At 51.9% G+C, this 19707-nt stretch overlaps 9 protein-coding genes across 9 annotated transcripts; 6 read left to right on the top strand and 3 right to left on the bottom strand.

Moving 5' to 3' along the window:
- Positions 1 to 245: 245 nt before the first annotated feature.
- On the top strand, positions 246 to 1542 carry A1O5_07284 (uncharacterized protein; the record flags this gene model as incomplete). The annotated part of the gene is made up of 2 exons (XM_007747873.1): positions 246 to 1084; positions 1140 to 1542. The coding sequence occupies 2 exons, from the start codon at positions 246 to 248 to the stop codon at positions 1540 to 1542; spliced, it is 1242 nt and encodes a 413-aa protein (XP_007746063.1).
- A 470-nt stretch (positions 1543 to 2012) lies between these two features.
- Positions 2013 to 2926, top strand: A1O5_07285 (uncharacterized protein; the record flags this gene model as incomplete). The annotated part of the gene is made up of 2 exons (XM_007747874.1): positions 2013 to 2182; positions 2353 to 2926. 2 exons carry the CDS (start codon positions 2013 to 2015, stop codon positions 2924 to 2926), a joined length of 744 nt encoding a protein of 247 aa, XP_007746064.1.
- A 1056-nt stretch (positions 2927 to 3982) lies between these two features.
- A1O5_07286 (uncharacterized protein) lies at positions 3983 to 4774 on the bottom strand (the record flags this gene model as incomplete). Its single annotated transcript, XM_007747875.1, has 1 exon — positions 3983 to 4774. The coding sequence occupies one exon, from the start codon at positions 4772 to 4774 to the stop codon at positions 3983 to 3985; it is 792 nt and encodes a 263-aa protein (XP_007746065.1).
- An 833-nt stretch (positions 4775 to 5607) lies between these two features.
- Positions 5608 to 5924, bottom strand: A1O5_07287 (uncharacterized protein; the record flags this gene model as incomplete). Its single annotated transcript, XM_007747876.1, has 1 exon — positions 5608 to 5924. A coding segment is annotated over one exon (317 nt), but the record flags the coding sequence as incomplete, so codon positions are not given.
- A 1329-nt stretch (positions 5925 to 7253) lies between these two features.
- A1O5_07288 (uncharacterized protein) lies at positions 7254 to 9088 on the top strand (the record flags this gene model as incomplete). The annotated part of the gene is made up of 2 exons (XM_007747877.1): positions 7254 to 8416; positions 8488 to 9088. The coding sequence occupies 2 exons, from the start codon at positions 7254 to 7256 to the stop codon at positions 9086 to 9088; spliced, it is 1764 nt and encodes a 587-aa protein (XP_007746067.1).
- Positions 9089 to 10237: 1149 nt separating this feature from the next.
- A1O5_07289 (uncharacterized protein) lies at positions 10238 to 12134 on the top strand (the record flags this gene model as incomplete). Its single annotated transcript, XM_007747878.1, has 7 exons — positions 10238 to 10445; positions 10509 to 10762; positions 10836 to 11011; positions 11074 to 11340; positions 11415 to 11472; positions 11529 to 11769; positions 11824 to 12134. 7 exons carry the CDS (start codon positions 10238 to 10240, stop codon positions 12132 to 12134), a joined length of 1515 nt encoding a protein of 504 aa, XP_007746068.1.
- A 1237-nt stretch (positions 12135 to 13371) lies between these two features.
- Positions 13372 to 15023, top strand: A1O5_07290 (uncharacterized protein; the record flags this gene model as incomplete). The annotated part of the gene is made up of 3 exons (XM_007747879.1): positions 13372 to 13916; positions 14209 to 14375; positions 14473 to 15023. The coding sequence occupies 3 exons, from the start codon at positions 13372 to 13374 to the stop codon at positions 15021 to 15023; spliced, it is 1263 nt and encodes a 420-aa protein (XP_007746069.1).
- Positions 15024 to 15686: 663 nt separating this feature from the next.
- A1O5_07291 (uncharacterized protein) lies at positions 15687 to 16137 on the bottom strand. Its single transcript, XM_007747880.1, has one exon. It carries the CDS (start codon positions 16006 to 16008, stop codon positions 15700 to 15702), a length of 309 nt encoding a protein of 102 aa, XP_007746070.1. The 5' UTR covers positions 16009 to 16137; the 3' UTR covers positions 15687 to 15699.
- A 504-nt stretch (positions 16138 to 16641) lies between these two features.
- On the top strand, positions 16642 to 19093 carry A1O5_07292 (alpha-D-xyloside xylohydrolase; the record flags this gene model as incomplete). Its single annotated transcript, XM_007747881.1, has 2 exons — positions 16642 to 17620; positions 17748 to 19093. 2 exons carry the CDS (start codon positions 16642 to 16644, stop codon positions 19091 to 19093), a joined length of 2325 nt encoding a protein of 774 aa, XP_007746071.1.
- Between the last annotated feature and the right edge of the window lie 614 nt (positions 19094 to 19707).

A 19707-nucleotide genomic window follows, 5' to 3' on the forward strand; every position in this document is an offset into this window, starting at 1 on the left:
TAACCCTATCAGTCGTGGTGGTAGTGGTCAAGGGCCTGTTTTCGGGTTCGCACTCATCGCCCGGAGCATGTTGAACTTGTCATGAGACAAGGTAGGTCGAATATGTGTATATATGGCTGAGTTGGGAGCTGGTTAGAATTTCAGAGGGCACGCTTTCAATTCCCCGCAGCTGCTTTGAGAACCTGTCACTCAATCTTTAGTTCGAATCTTCTTGACGGCTGCAGTTCGACACAAGAAAAGGGACCATGAAAGTTATCATCATTGGAAGCGGATTGGCAGGGCCGGCAATGGCCCTTGCACTCAAGCGACATAATATTTCCTGTAAAGTCTTCGATCTGCGCGACCAGGCTGCTTTTGATGGCGGCTTCGTCGCCCTTGCTCCCAATGCGCTCCGCGCACTCGATCGGATCGGAGTCTATGATCGAATCAGGACGCAGGGCTGGAACTACGAGGAGTTCCGATTTCTATCGTCTAGAAACCTGAGTCGCATCGCAACGGTTCTGAACGGCAGCCAGCGAAAATATGGATATCCAGCACTCCGAATATCTCGGGGCATTGTCCGGCAGACACTGGTGGATGTTCTTCAGGAGCAACAAATTGAGCTGCACTTTAACGCAAAATGCGTGCAGTTTGAAGAGACCGATCATTCCACGGTCATCGCAACCTTTGCCGATGGGTACATTGAAGAAGCCGACTTCTTGATTGGCGCCGATGGTATTCATTCGCGCGTCCGCAGTCACCTCGACCCCAACGCAGTTCCCACATTTAGCGGCCAACTTGGCGTCGGCGGATCCCTTTCCAAATCCAAGCTGCCAAAATCAGGGCAAGAAATGTATATGCCGTGTCTGATATTGGGCAAGTTGAATTCCTTTATGTTTATGCCCTGCACATACAGTGGGGATCGTGTTAATTGCTTCGCAACCGTCGAGGGCGAGGATCGGAGCCGTGAGGAATGGACCGAGCTCCAAAATGACAAGTCCGCTCTATACGAGATATTGCAGTCCCACCACGAGAATGAGAGGTGGCCTGAAGTTGTCCATGTCGCCTCGAAAAGCGTCGACCTATCCTCACTTTCTCTTTGGCCGTAAGTGGATCTTCTACTGACGACTCAGAAAACTTGGCAATGGCTGATGCTTGAGCAACAATTATTACAAAGTTCCCGAGCTCAGCTCCTGGTCAAGCAGCTCTGGCAGGGGGTTCGTCATCGGCGATGCGGCCCACGCCATGCCCCCAACTGGCGGACAGGGTGCAGCGATGGCCTTTGAGGATGCGCTCACTTTGGCCAACACCCTCGCCCTGCTCGACCAAAAGGAGTCGGCTCCTCATCAAGACCTGGTTAGCCAATGGCAGGTAGCCAGGAAAGATCGTGTGAAGAAGATCCTCGCCTTCACTTCCAAGGGAGGTGATATGAGAAAATCTTCGGCCAGCACGTTCCAACAACTCGTCAAGGAGTGGGTCATGTGGGCGTACTTCCTGCTCAGGGGGAAGGATGCTGGTCTGTCGTGGATTTACGAGTATGACACTGAGAAACTTGTCTTATGATCGAGGGTCTTTTTGCAGGGATTTTTTTCTCTCTGTGGGATATTCAGGCGCAGGCAGAACTCCGGGGCCGCTGAAGGAGTGCTTACTCCCTGGTATTGTCACACGCATGCGAATCACGAATGCGCAAACGACTCGGCCTCCACGGGCGTGCTGGGAGCACCACTCACGGAAGATTAACGGGCCGCCGGCCAGAAGTACTCGGCGAGTCGGTCCTTGGTTCTCGTAAGCAGCTTCCATCGAAGAGGTGATTGGCGGGTGCGGACACCGGGCCGGCTTTTTCGGAGCACAGCGGTGGCCCTGCAGGCTACAGCAGAAGCGTACTCGTATTCCAAAGCGTTTCTCAATCCTTCCAAGATTCGCAACCAAGGCCAACCGAACACTTTTTATACACCCACAGACTGTTGATTGACAGCAAAACCCGCTTCAACTCGTCCATCCAGTCTTCATTAGAGTGTTACGAGTCACACAACATGGCCGCCCAAACCGAGCCCGAGATCATCTTGTACGACCTGGCCTGTACCAAGAACGTCTGCTTCTCCCCCGTTGTGTGGCGCATCCGTCTCATGCTCAACTACAAGCACATCCCATACAGGACCATCTTCCTCGAATTTCCGGATATCGAGCCCACGCTGAAAGGGCTGTGAGTTGTGATCATATTGACCCTCCTTTGGCACCTCGGTCTCCCCTTCCCCCCTCCGGTTCCGTTCCTGGTCCCGTTCCCTTTTGCCCTCTTTCTTGCCCTAAATGCACGGGTCCAGACCCCTCTGATCGCACGTGAACAAGCTTCCTCTGACCTGAAACTTCTTCCAGCGGCCTGGTCCCCAGCGAATCCGCCGCGGGATCCAAGATCAAATATACTGTCCCGGCAATTCAGCACGTGCCGAGCAACACGTACATGATGGACTCGGTTCCAATCGCGCAGTTCCTCGAGTCGACGTATCCGGATCCGCCGATTCCCTTGACGTCGGAGCTGGGCAGTGAGATCGAGGCCAAAGCACGTGCCGTGATCGGCAAGGTCTTCTACACGTCGACGATGCCGCGCGAGATCAACATTCTGTCGCCTCGTTCGCAGGAGTACTTCCGACGCACACGCGAGGCCTCGCTAGGGCACCGGCTCGAAGACTTGCTCGATCCAGATAAGGAGGACCAGAGCTGGGACGCGGTAAGCGACGGCATGCGCGCTGTTGGCGAGCTGATGCAGACGCACAAGGCCGATGGGCCGTTTGTGCTGGGCGCCCGGCCGAGCTACACCGACTTCTTCATTGCAGGGTCCCTCCAGTGTGCGAGAGTGGTGGACGAGGATGTCTTCCAACGAAATGTCAAATACCCTGGTTTCAGGGAGATTTATGAGGCGTGTCTGCCTTACATGGAAAAGAAGGATTGAACAGAGGGGAGAATTGTGGTTCTGTTGCCATTCAGATGGATCTCAGGCTATCTAACTAACTCCCGAAGTTGCTGCCATAAGTTAGCCAAAGTCTCGTTGATGTGCATAACCGAGAAATATAGCTTACCCATAGCTGAAGTCTTTTACCTTCAGCCGTTAGTTGCACCCGATCAATCTCCAAGTCCGCTCAAGTTTTCTTGCACTCTTGGACTGTCAAGATCCTTTCTTCCCAAGTGCCTTTCACAATTAACCGAACGGCAGTGACTGGGGTTTTCTGGCCTAATCGATGAACATGAGAAATGGGTTGTTCTTCAAGCATGGGATTCCGTTGGGGTTCTATCAGAACGGCGTGATCCGACACAGTAAGGTCAAGCCCCTGACCGCCACAGGTGATGGATACGAGTATGACTTTCAAGGTATTATCTCTGGAAAATAGCTGGAGAATGCGGTCTCTTTTCGTGCGCGAGAGCCGATCATCGTGACGGCAATATGAGATGCGGAATTGAAGCCGAGCTTTTATGGACCATCGTATCCAATTACCACATCAACATATGACCCTACATAAGGATTCTCCATCAGAACGATCACCAACCCGTGGTGCCAATCTGCCCAGGAAGGAGATATTCCCATTCCAGGATCAGTAGGCTGGAGGTGTGACACCGCATGAAGTACCAAATCTTCTCGGCGGTAATCCCCAGAGCATGTCAATGAGATCGCTCTAGGTTTGGCGTACACCATCTAGTGTTGCCTGTAGGGGATTTTCTGGGTAATAGAGAGTCTCTGCCCTACCCTCGATAGCGGGAGACTTCGCAGAAAAGTGTTTGATGCTGTCCCCTCTATGTGGCCGTTGTAGGGAATTGTTCAGATAAAAGACCAAAAAGATGCATTCGGTTGACTCTGGGTAGTTCGTTGCCACCGTCACCCACGTATGGAGTTCCCCAAGTGGATAAAGTAAAGGAGTATTTTCAAACGAGATTTTGGGGCTAACATGAGAGAGCCATGACATCCTCAGTTTGGATTTCGCCCATACCGTGCTCCTGCGTCAACCAACAAATACTAGCGGGCTAAAGCAGCCAATACATCACTTCCTACCATTACTGTATGCACGCCCATCAGACTAGATAGCTCAAAGACTTCCATGATCTCCTCTGGTTTTGCGCCGTATTTGACGGCATTGCGGATGTGCAATTTCAACCCTGGCACATAAAGATGCGTCGTAGCACAGTCGATGGCGCAATAAATAAGTTCTTTCATTTTGGGGTCAAGGCCACGAGACAGCTGGGTGTCATTCGTTGAATGTTTTGCATCCTGCCTAGTACGAAATGGATAAGACGAAAATTCGGTATAGGCTCCGAAGAAAAGGGGATCAAGTTGGAGGACTGGATCCCAACTCGAATGCCAGTAGCCACGCTTGGACATGAAATCGGATTTCAGTTTCTCACGCTCGGCGTCGAGCTTGCCAACAGGAATGTTGTCGATAATCCCTTCTTCCTGCAGAACTTCGTTGAGGAGAGGTACGCCGACGTTGACCGCGTGGATCCCCAAGACAGAAGACAACTCAAGGACCTCCAAAATTTCGTCCCTCGTCGCTCCGGCTTTCAAGGCTGCCTCGGTGTGGGCATGAATGCCCGGGCTGAACATGGTGGTGCAGGATGCACTTATGCTGAGGAGGACGAGCTCCTGAGCCTTGCGCGACAAGTTTTGATTACGTAGAGGGATCGAACGTAACTTGAGGTAGACCGAGAAGTACCCTGGGTCCAGAGAAAGAACATTCTCCCACGACGACGACCAAATGCCACCCTGAGATATGAATTCAGATTTGAGGCTTTCTTGTTCAGGAGACAGCATTGTGACCACAGATGGCAGTGACAAATCCGACTTTGTTTACCTCGACCCCAGGATTTCGTCCTTGACCTGACCCAAAATGTCTCGTATTTGAACTCGACGTAATGCAGAGACCGCAGGGCAATGGCAAAATGGTAAAGACAAGTTAGGGAGCAGGTTCGAACATCTCCCTGTCAACCCATGAGGTGGAAGCTCGACTTTATCTCTCCATAACCACGATACTCGTAGGTGGAGTTCGTGTTAACCTCGGTAAGCACGAGGCATTCTCCGCGCAGAAGGACGCATCCAACCAACTGGAAGTTTCACGATCCACAGCATACTATTCACTCCAATTTAGTTTGGTTAAGCTGGCGGATCAGGAAATGCCACGGCCCAGTACCTTGTAGTACCACACCAAAACAGAACTTTCTGTCTCTATCCAAGGCTGAATATTGTCCTATATTTTCACATAAAATTTGTGAATAAAATAGTTATCTCGACCCTTGACCGCTATATTGATTCCTACGCCAAGCATACCGAGTATCTGACTAGTCAAGACTTGATTCATAGCGACGAGCCTGAATCAAGTTCTACAGGACTAAGACTCAAGTCAAAGCGACTTGTGTCTTGCCAACGCTGCATGCAATCGTCCCCAGAGACAAGACAGCAATGACACGCCCCAGCCTGCATTGAAAAAGACGTCAGCGCAGTCTCGTTTGGATCTCTCAGAGATAGACCAGCCCGCTCTCTTGGGCCGGGAAACCCTGCTCATTCCACCATCTACTCCGCCATCCACCTCGTCTCCGACGACGGCATAGAATACATACAGGTAGGACAATGATAATATCTCCAACTTCCTACTCAACCTCTCTTCCCTGCGCGTTCTCATCCAACTGCCCCTTTCCCAGCAACAGCCGACCGCGCCCACAAAACACGGCGTAACACTCAGGCGTCACGCGGTGGAAGTGGTGCGTCTGGCAGTGCTTAAACTCTCCACCATCGAGCCACTTGTTCGCTTCGATCTGCGTGCGCACGGAGTGGCGGTGACTGACTGTGAGGCTGATGATGTCTTGTCTGGGGACGTTGAAGGTGAGAGCACATTTCGATATATCAGCACAGGAAGGGGAGAGTTGGACACGTGAGATGTTGGACTGAAGGTGTAAGTTTCCGGGTCTTACATTTATCTTGATTGAAGGTTATAAATTAACGGGTCTTGGAGGTTGGCTCGATGATCAGACCGCAGACGCCGTTGAGGAACTTCTTCTATTTTGCAGTTTAACGAGATATTGTTCAAATGCTCATGTTTCTCCCTCAGCGCCCCGGTGAACGCGTTTGAAGAGTAATCTGGTGCCATTGACGGGGCCGTGACTCGGCAACTTGCTCCAGGCTTTGTGTGGGAGAGATGTGTTTCCACGCAGCCGTTTCAGTTTTCTTTGTTTTTGCTTCCCGATATCTGCAGACTTGATGCTAATCTGCTGACAAGCGACGTTTTCACAAGGGGAAAGGCTACGTTGCGGTGCGTGGAGGATATCCTTCACAACCGGCGGCCCCCAGCATGCGATCTCCTCGGGCCAGCCTCGGAAGTCTAGGGGCTGGATCATGCGTCCCACAGGGTTGATAGTACTCCATCAATGCTGAGGATGTTCAACGCACTCTTTTCCCAGGACTGCAACGTTGTTTCACTCTCAATAGTCCGTTGACAGGTGTCAAAGTTGACCATATCCACTTGAGCTTCCGTAAGCCTTGAGCGTGGCGTTGTTAAGTGATTTGATTTTGCATTTAGCTTCGACGATAGCCGCACCGATACTCTTGCGGATTTGCCATCCCTGCGGGGCTCTGGAACCCTGACCGTATTCTCCAGAGTTCAGGTCGGACTAATGAAAGCTAAGCGACGGGACGCACTACAGTATCCGACAACCCTCGGATGGCCCGAGGAATCCTCTCCTGACTCCCTCCATGTCAGAGAAAATGGCAGTCCAAGATGAGGCTCCAAAACTGGACATTCCGCCAATGAGGTCCGGAATCGCGGCACTGTTCTACGATGCAGGAGCTGCTGAAGTTTTCACGAAAGGAGAGAAGGGTTGTACTATTCTGCGAAGCCGCACCTCGCTCTCTCGGTGAAGAGATCAACTCCACATGGGGCCTTTGCGGCCCTGAAGAGATGCGGGGAGAATACGTATAAAGGTGATTACCCTGGAGTCTCTTGCGGGATAAACCTCGCAACATATGCCGCATAGCACGTCACATCAAGAGTACATGGAAGACGTTGAGCTCTGACCTTTACCACCCCGGACAACTGCAAGATGCCTTCATCCGGCCTTAGACCGATCAGAATTGCTTGTTGGTAAACTCTTCTCTTTTTGAAGTAGATCAACTGACGCGGGGCTTGAAAGGTGGATCTGCTTCGGTGACAGATCGCAGGCATGCCTTCGAAACTCTGGCAAGAAACCACCCACATGATGAGGTGGACGTGATCATTGGGGATTGGATGTCGGAGGCCAACATGACATTTTCCGCAGGTCGCAAGGCTGAGGGTAGGTTCGCTCGCTTCTCCAGTCTCTTCGCCACAACCAACAACATTTCCGTTTCTGTTGATTCTGGCCGGCTGACAAAACCTGCAGGTCGCGCGGGTTTCGAGCCGACTTTTCTGGAAGCACTTGAGCCAGCGCTTCCTCACATCGCCAAGCACGGCATCAAGGTTGTCGTAAACGCTGGGGTCTCTGACACCAGGCTCTTGCATACAACAGTAGTGTCGCTGCTGAAGGAAAAGGGACTCTCCTTGAAAGTTGCTTGGATAGAGGGCGATGAGGTCTTGGATGCCATCAACGAATTGCGGGTTTCCAAGAAAGCTCGATTCGAAAACATTTGTACACAAGAAATTCTGGACGACTGGAAATTCGAACCCTTGTACGCTCAGTGTTACCTTGGCCCGTTTGGCATCGCCGCCGCACTCTCAGCCGGTGCAGACATTGTCCTATGCGGTCGCGTTTCCGATGCTTCCCTTATAATGGGTTCCGCGATTTGGTGGCACGGCTGGAAGAATGCAGACTATGACCAGCTCGCAAATTCTCTGGTCGCAGGCCACCTTATTGAGTGTTCCACCTATATCACTGGAGGCTGCTTCAGCGGCTTCAAGTCTCTGAGAGGTGCTTGGAATGATCTGGGTTTTCCAATAGCTGAAATTAGCAGTGCCGGCGAGGTCATCATCACCAAGCAGAAGGCGACGGGTGGCATCATTTCCGTCGACACTTGCACTGCGCAGCTTCTTTATGAGATCCAAGGGCCCCGCTATTATAACTCGGATGTCACCGCCATTATTGATGAAGTCACTTTCAAGCAAATCGGCCCTGATCGTGTGGCTCTGTCTGGCGTGAAGTCAGATCTTCCCCCACCAACCACTAAGGTTGGTATCACTGCAAATGGAGGGTTCCAGGCAGAAGTTCACTACGCATTGGTGGGCTTGGACATCGAAGCCAAAGCGGAGATGTTGGAAGATCAGATCCGCACATGCATGGGCGACAGGGTCAAGGATCTCACGGTTCTGGACTTCAAAATCATTGGAAGAGTGCCGGAAGATCCAGATGATCAATCTGCAGCGACGGTCGACTTCCGCATTGTTGCTCAAGCACTGAAGGAGGAAGCGCTTTCTGAGGTAAACTTCATGAGGTAAATCACCTTCGTCTTCCGCGAGCGTTCGTGCCCTTGCTCCGCGCAACAAAGACCTAACCAGATTACAGGCCATGTGTCGACCCTATCATCGAGTCTTATCCCGGCGCGACCTTCTATCCCGACTTCCGCACGACTTTACCTCGCCCAATCTTTGAGTACTACGTCACGCTCCTGCCACAGTCGTCTGTCCGACAGATTGCTCATCTGCATGACGGGAAGTCCGTTGAGATCTCACCACCTGCAAAAACGAAGGAGTATTCCAAATTCCAACCTAGCAACGAGATGACGTCGGGCATTGCCTCTGTCTCATCTTACGGAAATACCACGCGAGCGCCACTTGGTTCTATCGTTCACGCTCGCTCGGGCGACAAGGGCTCCAATGCGAACGTGGGATTCTGGGTTCGTCATGACGACGAATACGACTGGCTTCGGGCGCTCCTTAGCACTGAGAAGATCAAGAAACTACTCGGCAAAGAGTACAAGGGTGGTAAAATCGACCGGTTCGAGGTACCTAACGTGAGAGGTGTACATTTCTTGCTGCATAACCATCTGGACCGTGGTGTGAGCTGCAGCAAGACATTGGATATACTGGGCAAGAACGTTTCCGAGTTCTTGAGATGCAGATGGGTCGACGTGCCGGACAAGTTTCTTGAGAGAGGAAGGATTTGAAGGCCGTCTAGATCTACATACTTGAGAGCTGTCAACGCATTTTTCTATCAGATAACCATGCTGCATTGATAGTCAGCAAGCAGAGTGAATCAATACTGTAAAGATCGTTCTTTGCTTCTGCTCCAAACCTGAGCCGAAGGGACTTGTGGTTGAAACCGAGGGATTTTCGCTCATGTGCTGGCCAGCTCTAAAGGTACATTATCACCTTTACAAGGCAACGATAGACCGTCTGCACTGCAGGATTCCCCTGCCCCATTGCAGCTTCAATGATGTTGTTCCTTGAGGGCAGAAGGATTTCGAGTCCGGGAACATTCAGGTGATCTGCGAAAATCGTACCAAAGGGAATCATATCCCACGGGGAAAGCTTTAGTGGCAGAAAAAGACTAAATTAGCGATGTAACAAGCAGCCTACTATGACTCTGTAGTTTAGAAGAAAAGGCACTTTGGTCGAGATACTCTGAGGTATCATCTAATCTCAACCTGTTGACGGCCAAGTCGCTATGTAGATAGGCACCCTTGTCCTTCGTTGCCAGCCATACCACTAGGCTAGCCTAGACCACCAAGTGGGCACAGTAGGAGACTCGGTAGTGGCGTTTAGAGCGATTCTCATAGTGTACTTCGTATATAAAGGCGTTGTCAGACCACTTGATAGAGCCAGACTGGATATTTGCTTGCCTTACGAGGTATCTTTAGGAAGCGCTTTTCTGGCACAGGCGAAATGTCTATATAAATAGGAAGGAACTTGCTGAACGAAATGGATAGACAGAAACAGTGGATCAAACAGAGGCTTGACGGCCATTTACGGAATCAGCTTGACAGTTCTAAGTTTTACACAACCATACAAAGTATCACGTTTCGCGATGCCGGGATGTCGGCAGCCTTCCCGCGGATCGTCCGAGCCGCTGGTTGCAAGACGAATTTGCAAGGCGGAAAACTCAGCATCAGCGACTATGGTAGCGTCGCTCGGCTCAAGGGCCAACTGGCCGGGCTCCCTATCCAAGAATTCTCCTCCTCAAGCTACAGTAGGATGGAGCACTAGCGGGGAAGGACAAGAACTATATAAAACCCTTGGTGGGATCTGCGAGTCAACCAGAAGACTCCTCTGAAACGACATGATACCTTCTTCACAAACTTGGCAATTCGTGAGCTATGGCCGAAACTTTCGAGAAAACCAACTCCGTCCTCAGCGTCGCCGACACCTTTGCGCATCACGAGAATAAGGAGGAGGATGACCAAATCGCTGGAGCAGAAAGATATGACGAGGTCGAGGTGCGCAAAGTTCTACGACGAGTCGATGTTCGCCTGCTACCACTATTGACTCTCCTCTACCTTATTTCGTTCCTTGACAGAGGCAACAGTAAGTGTTGACCATTAGAAATTGTTATGAGGGGAGCCAGTCTGACGATTTTGTTCGTCCAAGTCGGCAACGCGCGGGTGGCAGGGTTGCAGAAAGACTTGGGCTTAACGGACGGTCAATACAACTTGTGCCTGACGGTGTTCTTCTTCTCCTATGCTTTCTTCGAGGTCCCCAGCAACATTGTCCTCAAAATACTTCGCCCACGGATCTGGATCCCTATCATCGTCCTGGCCTGGGGCACAGTGATGACTCTAATGGGCGTTGTGCAGAACTTTGGCGGACTCGTTGCAACGCGATTTTTCTTGGGGCTCGCTGAGGTATGTATCCCACACCCTCATGTCTTCCGATGAGGGACAAAGACATTTACCAGCTTGCTGAGCCTTTGACTAGGCAGGATTTTTCCCAGCATCAACGTACGTGATCACCACTTGGTATACCCGTCATGAGATCCAAACCCGGATTGGAGTTTTCTTCTGCGCCGGGTCTCTGGCAGGAGCATTTTCTGGGCTTCTGGCCTTTGCTATCCAGAAAATGGATGGGATCGGCGGCTTGGAGGGATGGAGATGGTAAGTTCACCGCACAACATAGACACAATGTGACGGTATTCTGGTCTAACCGCCGCCAACAGGATTTTCATCTTGGAGGGCCTCCTCACCCTCATGGTTGGTATGGCTTGCGCAATCTCTTTACCTAATGGACCTCAAACAGCACGGTTCCTCTCCGCCGAGGAGAAAGATTGCATCATTGGTCGATTGAAACGTGATGCACATGAAGGTGGCGACGAGTTGATTGGGGACACTCCCTTTGAGATGAGGTATCTCTATGACACCTTGAAAGACTGGAAAATCTACCTGTCGGTGATAATCTTCTGGGGTAACTCGATTTCTACCTATGGGTAAGTAGATTCTTGACCAGCTCCTCCCCGGGGAGGATATCCGCGCTGTTACCCGATCTGACGACCCTTGACAGATTCATCTTCTCTCTCCCTATTGTTATTAAAGGCTTGGGCTACTCGGCGGCAAACGCGGTAAGTCGGTGTATCTGTCTCCATCAAGGTCTTTTCTGCTCAACCATGATTTTCAGCAACTCCTTACGATTCCTATCTACGCCACCGCGCTGCTGGTCACTATAATAACCTGCTACTATGCCGATCACACAAAACAACGCTCGCCGTTCATCATCTACCCGTTTATGTTGGCGGTGGTCGCCTATGCAATCCTCATTGCTCTTCCGAAGGACAAGTATCCGGGAGCAAGGTACGGGATGCTTTTCGTGGTCGCAGCCGGACTATATCCCTCCATCTGCACTGTAATCGCTTGGAATGGTGAGGTTGTGCCTCCAATCTATCGCGAAGACATGCTGACTTCGTTGCACATAGCCAACAACCTGGCTGGACCATGGAAACGTGCAATTGGAATTGCTCTTCAGCTCACGATTGGCAACCTAGGTGGTGCAATCGGTTCGAACATTTATTTGCAGCGTCAAGCACCACACTATTGGTTGGGCTATGGATTTTCTCTTGCCATCATTCTATGTGCCATCACATCAGCATATGTTTTGAGATTCCTACTGAGCCGCCAAAATAAGCAACGAGAAAGAATGACCCCAGAGGAAATCTATACCAAATATTCCCCGGAGGAGCTGAAGAGGCTAGGCGACAAAAGTCCTTTCTTCAAATATACACTCTAGGGGACCTGCGGGAATCCTCAGCGTGATGGAGGACTCACCACGAGCTTTGGTCCCTCGCATCGATGGAACGGGAGAAAGTTACAGGGCTGCACGGCAAGACAGTGGTGAAGACTTGCTCCATCACAGTTGCGCGATCCAGCGTGGAGTTCAAGCTTGCAACACTGGTACCGCCACTCATTGTCTGCTGGTAGATGCGCGTGTCATCTTGCTTCGTATGCATTGGGCCGTATAGTAGACCAAAATACGTGAAGAGCTAGCACCCCTCGTGGAGGGAGGGGACCATCATGCCCTCTTCGATCTTTAGAAAAGAAGCTCGCACATTCCCTACAGCAGATTTTTTATCCAGCTAATCTAAATAGAAAAGAATATTTTTTTTTCTACTCGATTATGTGTAGAATCCGACGGCCTTTGTGGCCATCAGCAAAGACGAGGCTGCACAGAGATGTACTTGTAGTAGCGCTAACGTGCAATACAGACCGGACGACAGCCATTTGAGATGGAGAGCGACAATTGCCCCAGACCCTGCGGTTATTCAAACAGTCATCGCAGTCATGGTTTGTTCCTCTTCCCTTTGCACGGTGCGATCCTACGGTTCTGGCGAGGAAAGACTCGAACATCTGGTGTCCCGTCACGATAGCCAATCTCAAACCTATGCACATGGCGCTCGATGCGGAAAACGGATCCCGGATGGACGGATGATCCAACTTCAATCTGCCGAGGGTGTGGGACACCCCGCATCCACCTGTCGACATCGTTCGAGTGAATTAAAGCCTTGCCGTCTTGCGAACACCTCAGCCCTTGCCGCGACGCGTGCATGTCATGAAACTGGAGCTATGGAACCTGCTGCTTCTTCAAAACACCTTGCCTCAAACTCGAGAAACAACCGTTTGAGTAACAAGGTACACAGTTACCCGAGAAGGCGAGCACTGATTGCAGTACGCCGGCCGCTGAAACCGTGTGCATATGATGTTTCTGCTGACGTTCATGGCAGTGTGACATTTGCCGAATAAGGAAGACACGCTGTAATGGCAAAAGACCTACGTGCTCTCTGTGCGAGGACTTGAACATCGAATGTGTTTACTCTAGAGCTGAACATGGCGAGAGATCGCGCAGAAGGGAAACCTCGCCGGGAAGAGAGAGCCATGAATTGGCAACGATTCGAGATCGCCTCGCAAAAGTCGAGTCTCTCCTCGACAGTTTGGTCAGCCAGAATGCCAGAGAATTTGAAAATCCCAGAATGACAGCCTCCTCGCTGCACGAAGTCAGGAGTCCGGGCCCTCTGCGGACGGAGTCCAAGGCTGCCGCGAAACGGTTCATAATCCCCAACATATTTGTGCTCGAAGGTGTCAGACCAGAGTGGAGCTGCTGGTCTTACGACCTGCAAGCAGATTTCTTTTCGCATTCCATCGGGATGATGCGTGAAATGTCCCAAGTCCTCGAACTTCCCCCTCCACCCATGGACCTGTCGCGGTCTCGGCTCTTGAGGCTTCAACAGGCCTTCATGGACAACGTCTTAAAATATCTTCCCATATTCGACCACGAAACGGCATCGAGGCATATAAAGTCGGCGCTGGCCCTCGACTATCACGAGGCCACTCCTTGTGTGGCCTTGGCCCTTTTGATCTTCGCGATCGGCTCCGCAGCTCTAAACACCTCCTTCTACACGGCCTCGTCCGTAGACCTTCCTGGATTTGCCTACTTTTCCCGAGCAATGGCAATACTTGACAGATTGCAAGGCCGAGTGATAGACATTGCCACTTTGCAATGTGGCCTCCTTGCAGCGTGAGGACCTCCCTGGCTCTCGAAATGAGTGAATGAGCCCTTGAATAACTCGAATACTAGGATTTATTTCATATTCAACATCCAGCCCTTGCCGGCACAGAGACATGTGTCGCAAGTCTCGCGAGATTGCATTGTCTTGCTTCGAGCTGGAATCGATCGAGAAACAGCACAAGATAGGGAAAGCTTCAGCCGCTTATTTTGGATTTGTTTTATTCTTGATAGGTTTGAGATTACCCTCACCTAACCATCTGCTCCTCTCATGCCTTGTGGCTCACAAAACCTTTTGCAACAGTGAACTAGAGCTGTGCCTTGATCTCCCTTCAAATGGGCTACGTGCCTACGAAACAAGGGTGCCACTCCCGACGAGTCAATATGACGAAGAAGGCATGTACTACCTACTGTCACTGATCTCGTTTCGAAAGATCTCTGTGGATATCAATGAAAGCGTCGGATATAGCAGTAAGCTTAAAGAATTCTCCGTGCCCCGAGCAAGGCCTGTTCTTATCAAGCAGGCGTTTCTCTGAGTGGTCTCAATTCTGATGAAATTTGTCTCTAGGTCCGCCGTCCGGCAGCTACGGCGCCGTCATCGCGAACGCGCTTACACAGCAACTCGACGACTGGTATCAGTACCTACCGGGCCCCGTGAAATTTCCCTTGGACGATGATTGGATATTCGATGTTCGAAAAGCACACTTACGTTGTCAGTACTTCATTCACAGAGCGATGGTCTCATGGCCACTTTTGGTGGCCAGTCCGGGTTTCGGAACCACTCCAGAATACGACATGGACATCCCGGATGCCCAGAGTCTTGAGCAAGGGCTGCGCGAATGTGTAAACGCTTCTCGAGCTTTCTTGAAAGCCGGCGAAGAAATATTGACGCAGACGTCCTTGATTGCGCATTTGGCTTTGAGAGGGTATTTCGCCACGGCGATGATTCTGGCACTGGTGCATTCGAGCAATCTGCACACCTCAGAAGATGAGATCGACGACGACGGGAAGCTTCTGCGGCAAGCGCATCGATGTCTCTCGAATTGGAAAGAAGTTCCTTTTCTCCGTGTGTCGATGGTCAAGCTTGATGATATCTTGCGGCGGAAAAACATCCTCTAAGTTCGAAGGGAAAAGGACAAAGTATTATTTCTGCCTTTCGCAGCTGCGGTCAAGTCTGCTTGATCCATATCGACCTTACTCTTACGGAAAAAGCGCAAAAGTGAAACCGCAGATCTCGCTCGTCGATGTCCATGAGTTCTATTTCCATCTTAGACATCGGAACTCCGACGCTCTTCCATGGTTGCGCCTCCAGCGACGTCCAGCCACTAGACAAAGACTCTACCTTGAATTTGGATCAACCGCCGTGCGGGCGCCAGGATTATCGTTGTTATAGATGAAAGAGTTGACTAATTCATAGGCGGATTCCTCATTCTCACTCCCTTGATAGGGTCCCTGTGGTAACAAGGAACCTCTCTGGCGCTAATGTGCGTCTCTTGTCCGATTTAAGGGTTTGCGCTATCTAGTAGAATAATTTTGTCGCGCTCAAAAGGACCGTCGTCTCTGCTGCAGTCCGGAGTTCACGCAGTCCCTGCTGGAACTACTCGACGTACTGCAGTGTGGATTGGGGTCGTAGCCGTTGATCATATGGTCGGAAAACTGATCCTCAAGAAAGCATGATCTGAAGAGATTAGGCAAGCCTTAAGGCGCACGACAAGAAACAGTGTCTTGATGAAATGATGCCATTCAACTATGCCCGGCTTGAGAAGATAGGATGGGTGTTGGTCAAGGATCTTGGTCAAGGATCTTGGTCAGCACCACCTGCAAATTCCCAAGGCAGATATGAGTGTCTTCCAGTGCCAAAGTCTTTGGGCACAGGGCCTTCAGAGTGCAGTAGGTCGTGATGAAGTGGAAGCCTGATGATATCGTCGACGGGCAAGTATGCTAGCTTCCAGGCCATTAAGTCCTTATCATCGCGTGTCAAATATACAGCCTTCTCTTCCACTCCTCTTGTGGACCGAACTCGGTGTTGGGCCACCAGATGCAGCGGTTCGACAATCGCTGAGGCTTCGCTGTCAATCGGTTTATCGAAACACTGTACAAGCATTCGACTAGCGTTTCTCAAGCTCCCAATGCATTGTGTATTTTCTGGCCTGTCCAGCCCAAGAATCCCACGACCGCAACTGAGATAGTAGTGCAGCAGAAATGCACGTCCTTCTTCTATCGATTGAAGTGACCACGTCTGAACTTTTAGCGAATTTCTCTGGAAGCCCCCTCCAAACTCCTGTTCAGCGACGCTTAGCAGGATGAATGTGTAGGTAGGTACTTTACTGCGGGTCCTCTGCCTGCTCACACGCAAAGGATTTTTGCCTAAAAGCCTCGCGAAGAGCCGACAAAAAAAGCAAGTTGTCTGACATGGATCTATCTCTCTTCCTGCTGTGGGCGAAGTTTGCTGCCTGACAGCGTCCTAAACCACTTCCCGAACACCCGCCGTCGGGGTTTGTCCCTTATTAGCCACCCGCAACTTTCACGTTCCTGGAAATTCTTCCGTCATGACTGGCAAATAATAATGCGATGGACAGGAGAGAGAGTTACAGCTCTCTGCCAGAGTGCTTTTACTTCTAACCAGGTCCTTTTATGGCCATCCCTTGAATCATCGAAATTTGCCCTCTGGGAAGTTCAAGTGAACGGCCGGTAACCTCTTGCCAAGCTGTGGCACCGCAACCCATCGTCCGACAATATGAAATTCACAGAGGGCATGTGGCGGACCCGGTCCGGGATCTCGTTCAACTGGATGGGAAACGTGGAGAGGCTTCATGTCAGCGAGGACAACAACGCCGTCGACCTCCTGCTCACGAAGCCGCGGAACAGCCGGGGCGACTCGCTCAACGTGGGCACCGTTTCTGCTCGGATTCGTACGCCCCTCGAAGGTGTCATCGCGGCTAGCTTCACACATTGGACTGGCGAGGAGGATCGAGGGCCGCATTTCCCTCTGTTCGAGGCGTCGCCAACCCCGGAGATCAGCCATTCCCGGGGACGGGCGCTGGACTACTCGAGTGGACCACTGGGCTTGTCGATAAACACAGCCCCCAATGAGCTGGCTTTCACTTACTTGTGCCACTCGAAGCGACTCACGGGGCACTCGTTCCGGTCGATCGCGGTAGTGTCGTCCTCAGACACCCCCGGATACCGAATCGAAGAGGGCATGTACGCGCAGCAGGACAACTACATGCTCGTGGAGTTGGATCTCAGTGTGCACGAGAAGATCTACGGTCTAGGCGAGCGATTCGGCCCATTCGTGAAGAACGGCCAGACGGTCGATGTCTGGAACGAGGATGGCGGGACGAGCTCCGAGCTGAGCTACAAGAACGTCCCCTTCTACCTGTCCAGTCGGGGCTACGGCGTCTTCATCAACAACCCGGGCAAGGCCATGCTGGAGGTCCAGTCGGAGCGGACCACGCGGGTCAACATTGTGATTCGGGGCGAGAGCCTCGAGTACATGGTCATAGCGGGCCCGTCACCCAAGGACATATTGGACCGCTACACCACCCTGACCGGTCGCCCGGGCCTGCCTCCAGCCTGGTCGTATGGGCTCTGGCTCACGACCTCGTTCACGACTTCTTACGACGAGAAGACCGTCACCTCGTTCCTGGACGGCTTCAAGAAGCGAGACATCCCATTGAGCGTCTTCCATTTCGACTCGTTCTGGATGAAATCATGTATGTGTGTTTTCCCTGCTTCCCCACATTTAGACTGCTCTTATTGATCCCGTCGGCGTTGAGCGGCTCTGTGTAGTTGCGGATATTGGTGTAAGCCGATCAGGACACTAACGGTGAATTGTGGCAGTTCAATGGTGCGACTTCCAGTTCGACGACCAAAACTTCTCCGATGCAACAGGCTACCTGCGCCGCCTGAAGGAGCGCGGGATGAAGCTGTGCGTCTGGATCAACCCATACATTGCACAGGCGTCGCCCTTGTTCCTCGAAGGTAAAAACAAGGGCTACTTCATCATGCGCGCCGACAAGCCCCGGCCGACTGTCTGGCAATGGGACAACTGGCAGGCGGGCATGGCCGTGGTGGACTTCACGAATCCGGCCGCGCGGAGTTGGTACGCTTCGCAATTAACGAGGCTAATGGACATGGGCATCGACAGTTTCAAGACCGATTTTGGTGAACGCATCCCATTCCTCTCGCACCAGGTAAGGTACCACGACGGCAGCGACACGGAGCGCATGCACAACTTCTACGCGTACCTGTACAACAAGACGGTGTACGAGACGATGCAACTCAAGGGCAAGGAGCCGTGTCTCTTCGCGCGGTCGGCGACAGCCGGTGCGCAGCAGTTTCCGGTCCACTGGGGCGGAGACTGCGAGAGCACATTTGAAGCCATGGCCGAAACTCTGCGGGGCGGGCTCTCACTCGCGCTGTCGGGTTTCGCCTTTTGGGCGCACGACATCGGCGGCTTCGAGGGCCTGCCTGACCCGGCCCTGTACAAGCGGTGGGTGCAGTTCGGGCTGTTGGGCAGCCACTCGCGTCTGCACGGTAGTTCGAGCTACCGCGTGCCCTGGATCTACGACCCGCAAAAGTACCCCGGCGAGGACGAAGCATGCAGCAAAGTCCTGAAGGAGAGCGTGGAACGCAAACTCGCCTTAATGCCGTACCTCCTGCGGACGGCGCTCGAGGGCCACCGCAAGGGCACGCCCGTCATGCGCGCCATGTTCCTCGAGTTTGGAGACCTTGACATGAACACGTGGAACCTGGACACGCAGTACATGCTCGGGAGCGAGCTCTTGGTCGCGCCTGTGTTTGACAAGGCTGGAGAAGTCACCTTCTACGTTCCGGTTTCGAGTAAGGATACTACCGCTAGTCCATCCAAGTGGAGGAGTTTCTTTGATCACGGCAAAACATACGACGAAGGCCGATGGTACACAGAGACACACGGGTTCGACACTTTGCCTCTCCTTCTGAGACCCGGGGCCATCGTGCCGCTCAACCCGAGCCTGAAGGCGCCGGATGGAGACATGGCGAACGGGTTACAAGTCCTTGTCAACGGGCCACTGGACGGCGACAAGGTCGTCGAACTCGTCGAGGCACGGGATGTGTCCAGGGTTTCCAAATCTTTTACCCTAGACAAAGACCTTGTTGTAAAAGGGATAGAAGGCGTCCAAGTTGTGGATGTGTCGAAAGCCTAGAGAGTAGACAGGATAAAAGCCTGAAGGCACTGTATCTGTGAGAAGGACTTGAGATACCGCGAATAGACGGAATAGAAAGGTCCGGATGAAAGAAATTGGAGAATGTCACAACAACCTTTCATTCTGTTCTGTGACGTCGTCTCGGCTGTAAATGCCACTACTCCTAGGGGCCTGGCTTGTGGCGAGGCTGAGCCGAAGCTGAGGCAGTTTTGCAGCGACCAACAGATTTCAAGTCTGATATGGAAATACCGGCTGAAGTGCTACCTTGCCATTTAGTTAAACCACACCCAGTTAAAGCCTGATTACAATACCTGAAACCAACTCCAGTGGCAGGCATCACTACTGGACGACACGTGCGGTGTGGTGGTGCAGTGCATAGCCAGGCGAGCGGAGGCGAGGCGAGCCGTGTTGACCATTTTGAACTGCGGAGGAGAAATACCCGGGCCGGAATTGGAAGAGAACTGCGTTCAGCAGAAAGAGAGCCTACCTGGTATCTCCTGACTGAGTGATCCTTCCATTACCGGGTACAGTCCATGACACGACATATCTGAAGAGTTCCTTCTCCGTATATGCTCTGGGTTATCTTCCGGCGGGGGACCTCGGTCGAGCATTCC

This window comes from Cladophialophora psammophila (assembly GCF_000585535.1).
Source record: "Cladophialophora psammophila CBS 110553 chromosome Unknown aczJe-supercont1.11, whole genome shotgun sequence".
Lineage (NCBI taxonomy): Eukaryota > Fungi > Ascomycota > Eurotiomycetes > Chaetothyriales > Herpotrichiellaceae > Cladophialophora > Cladophialophora psammophila.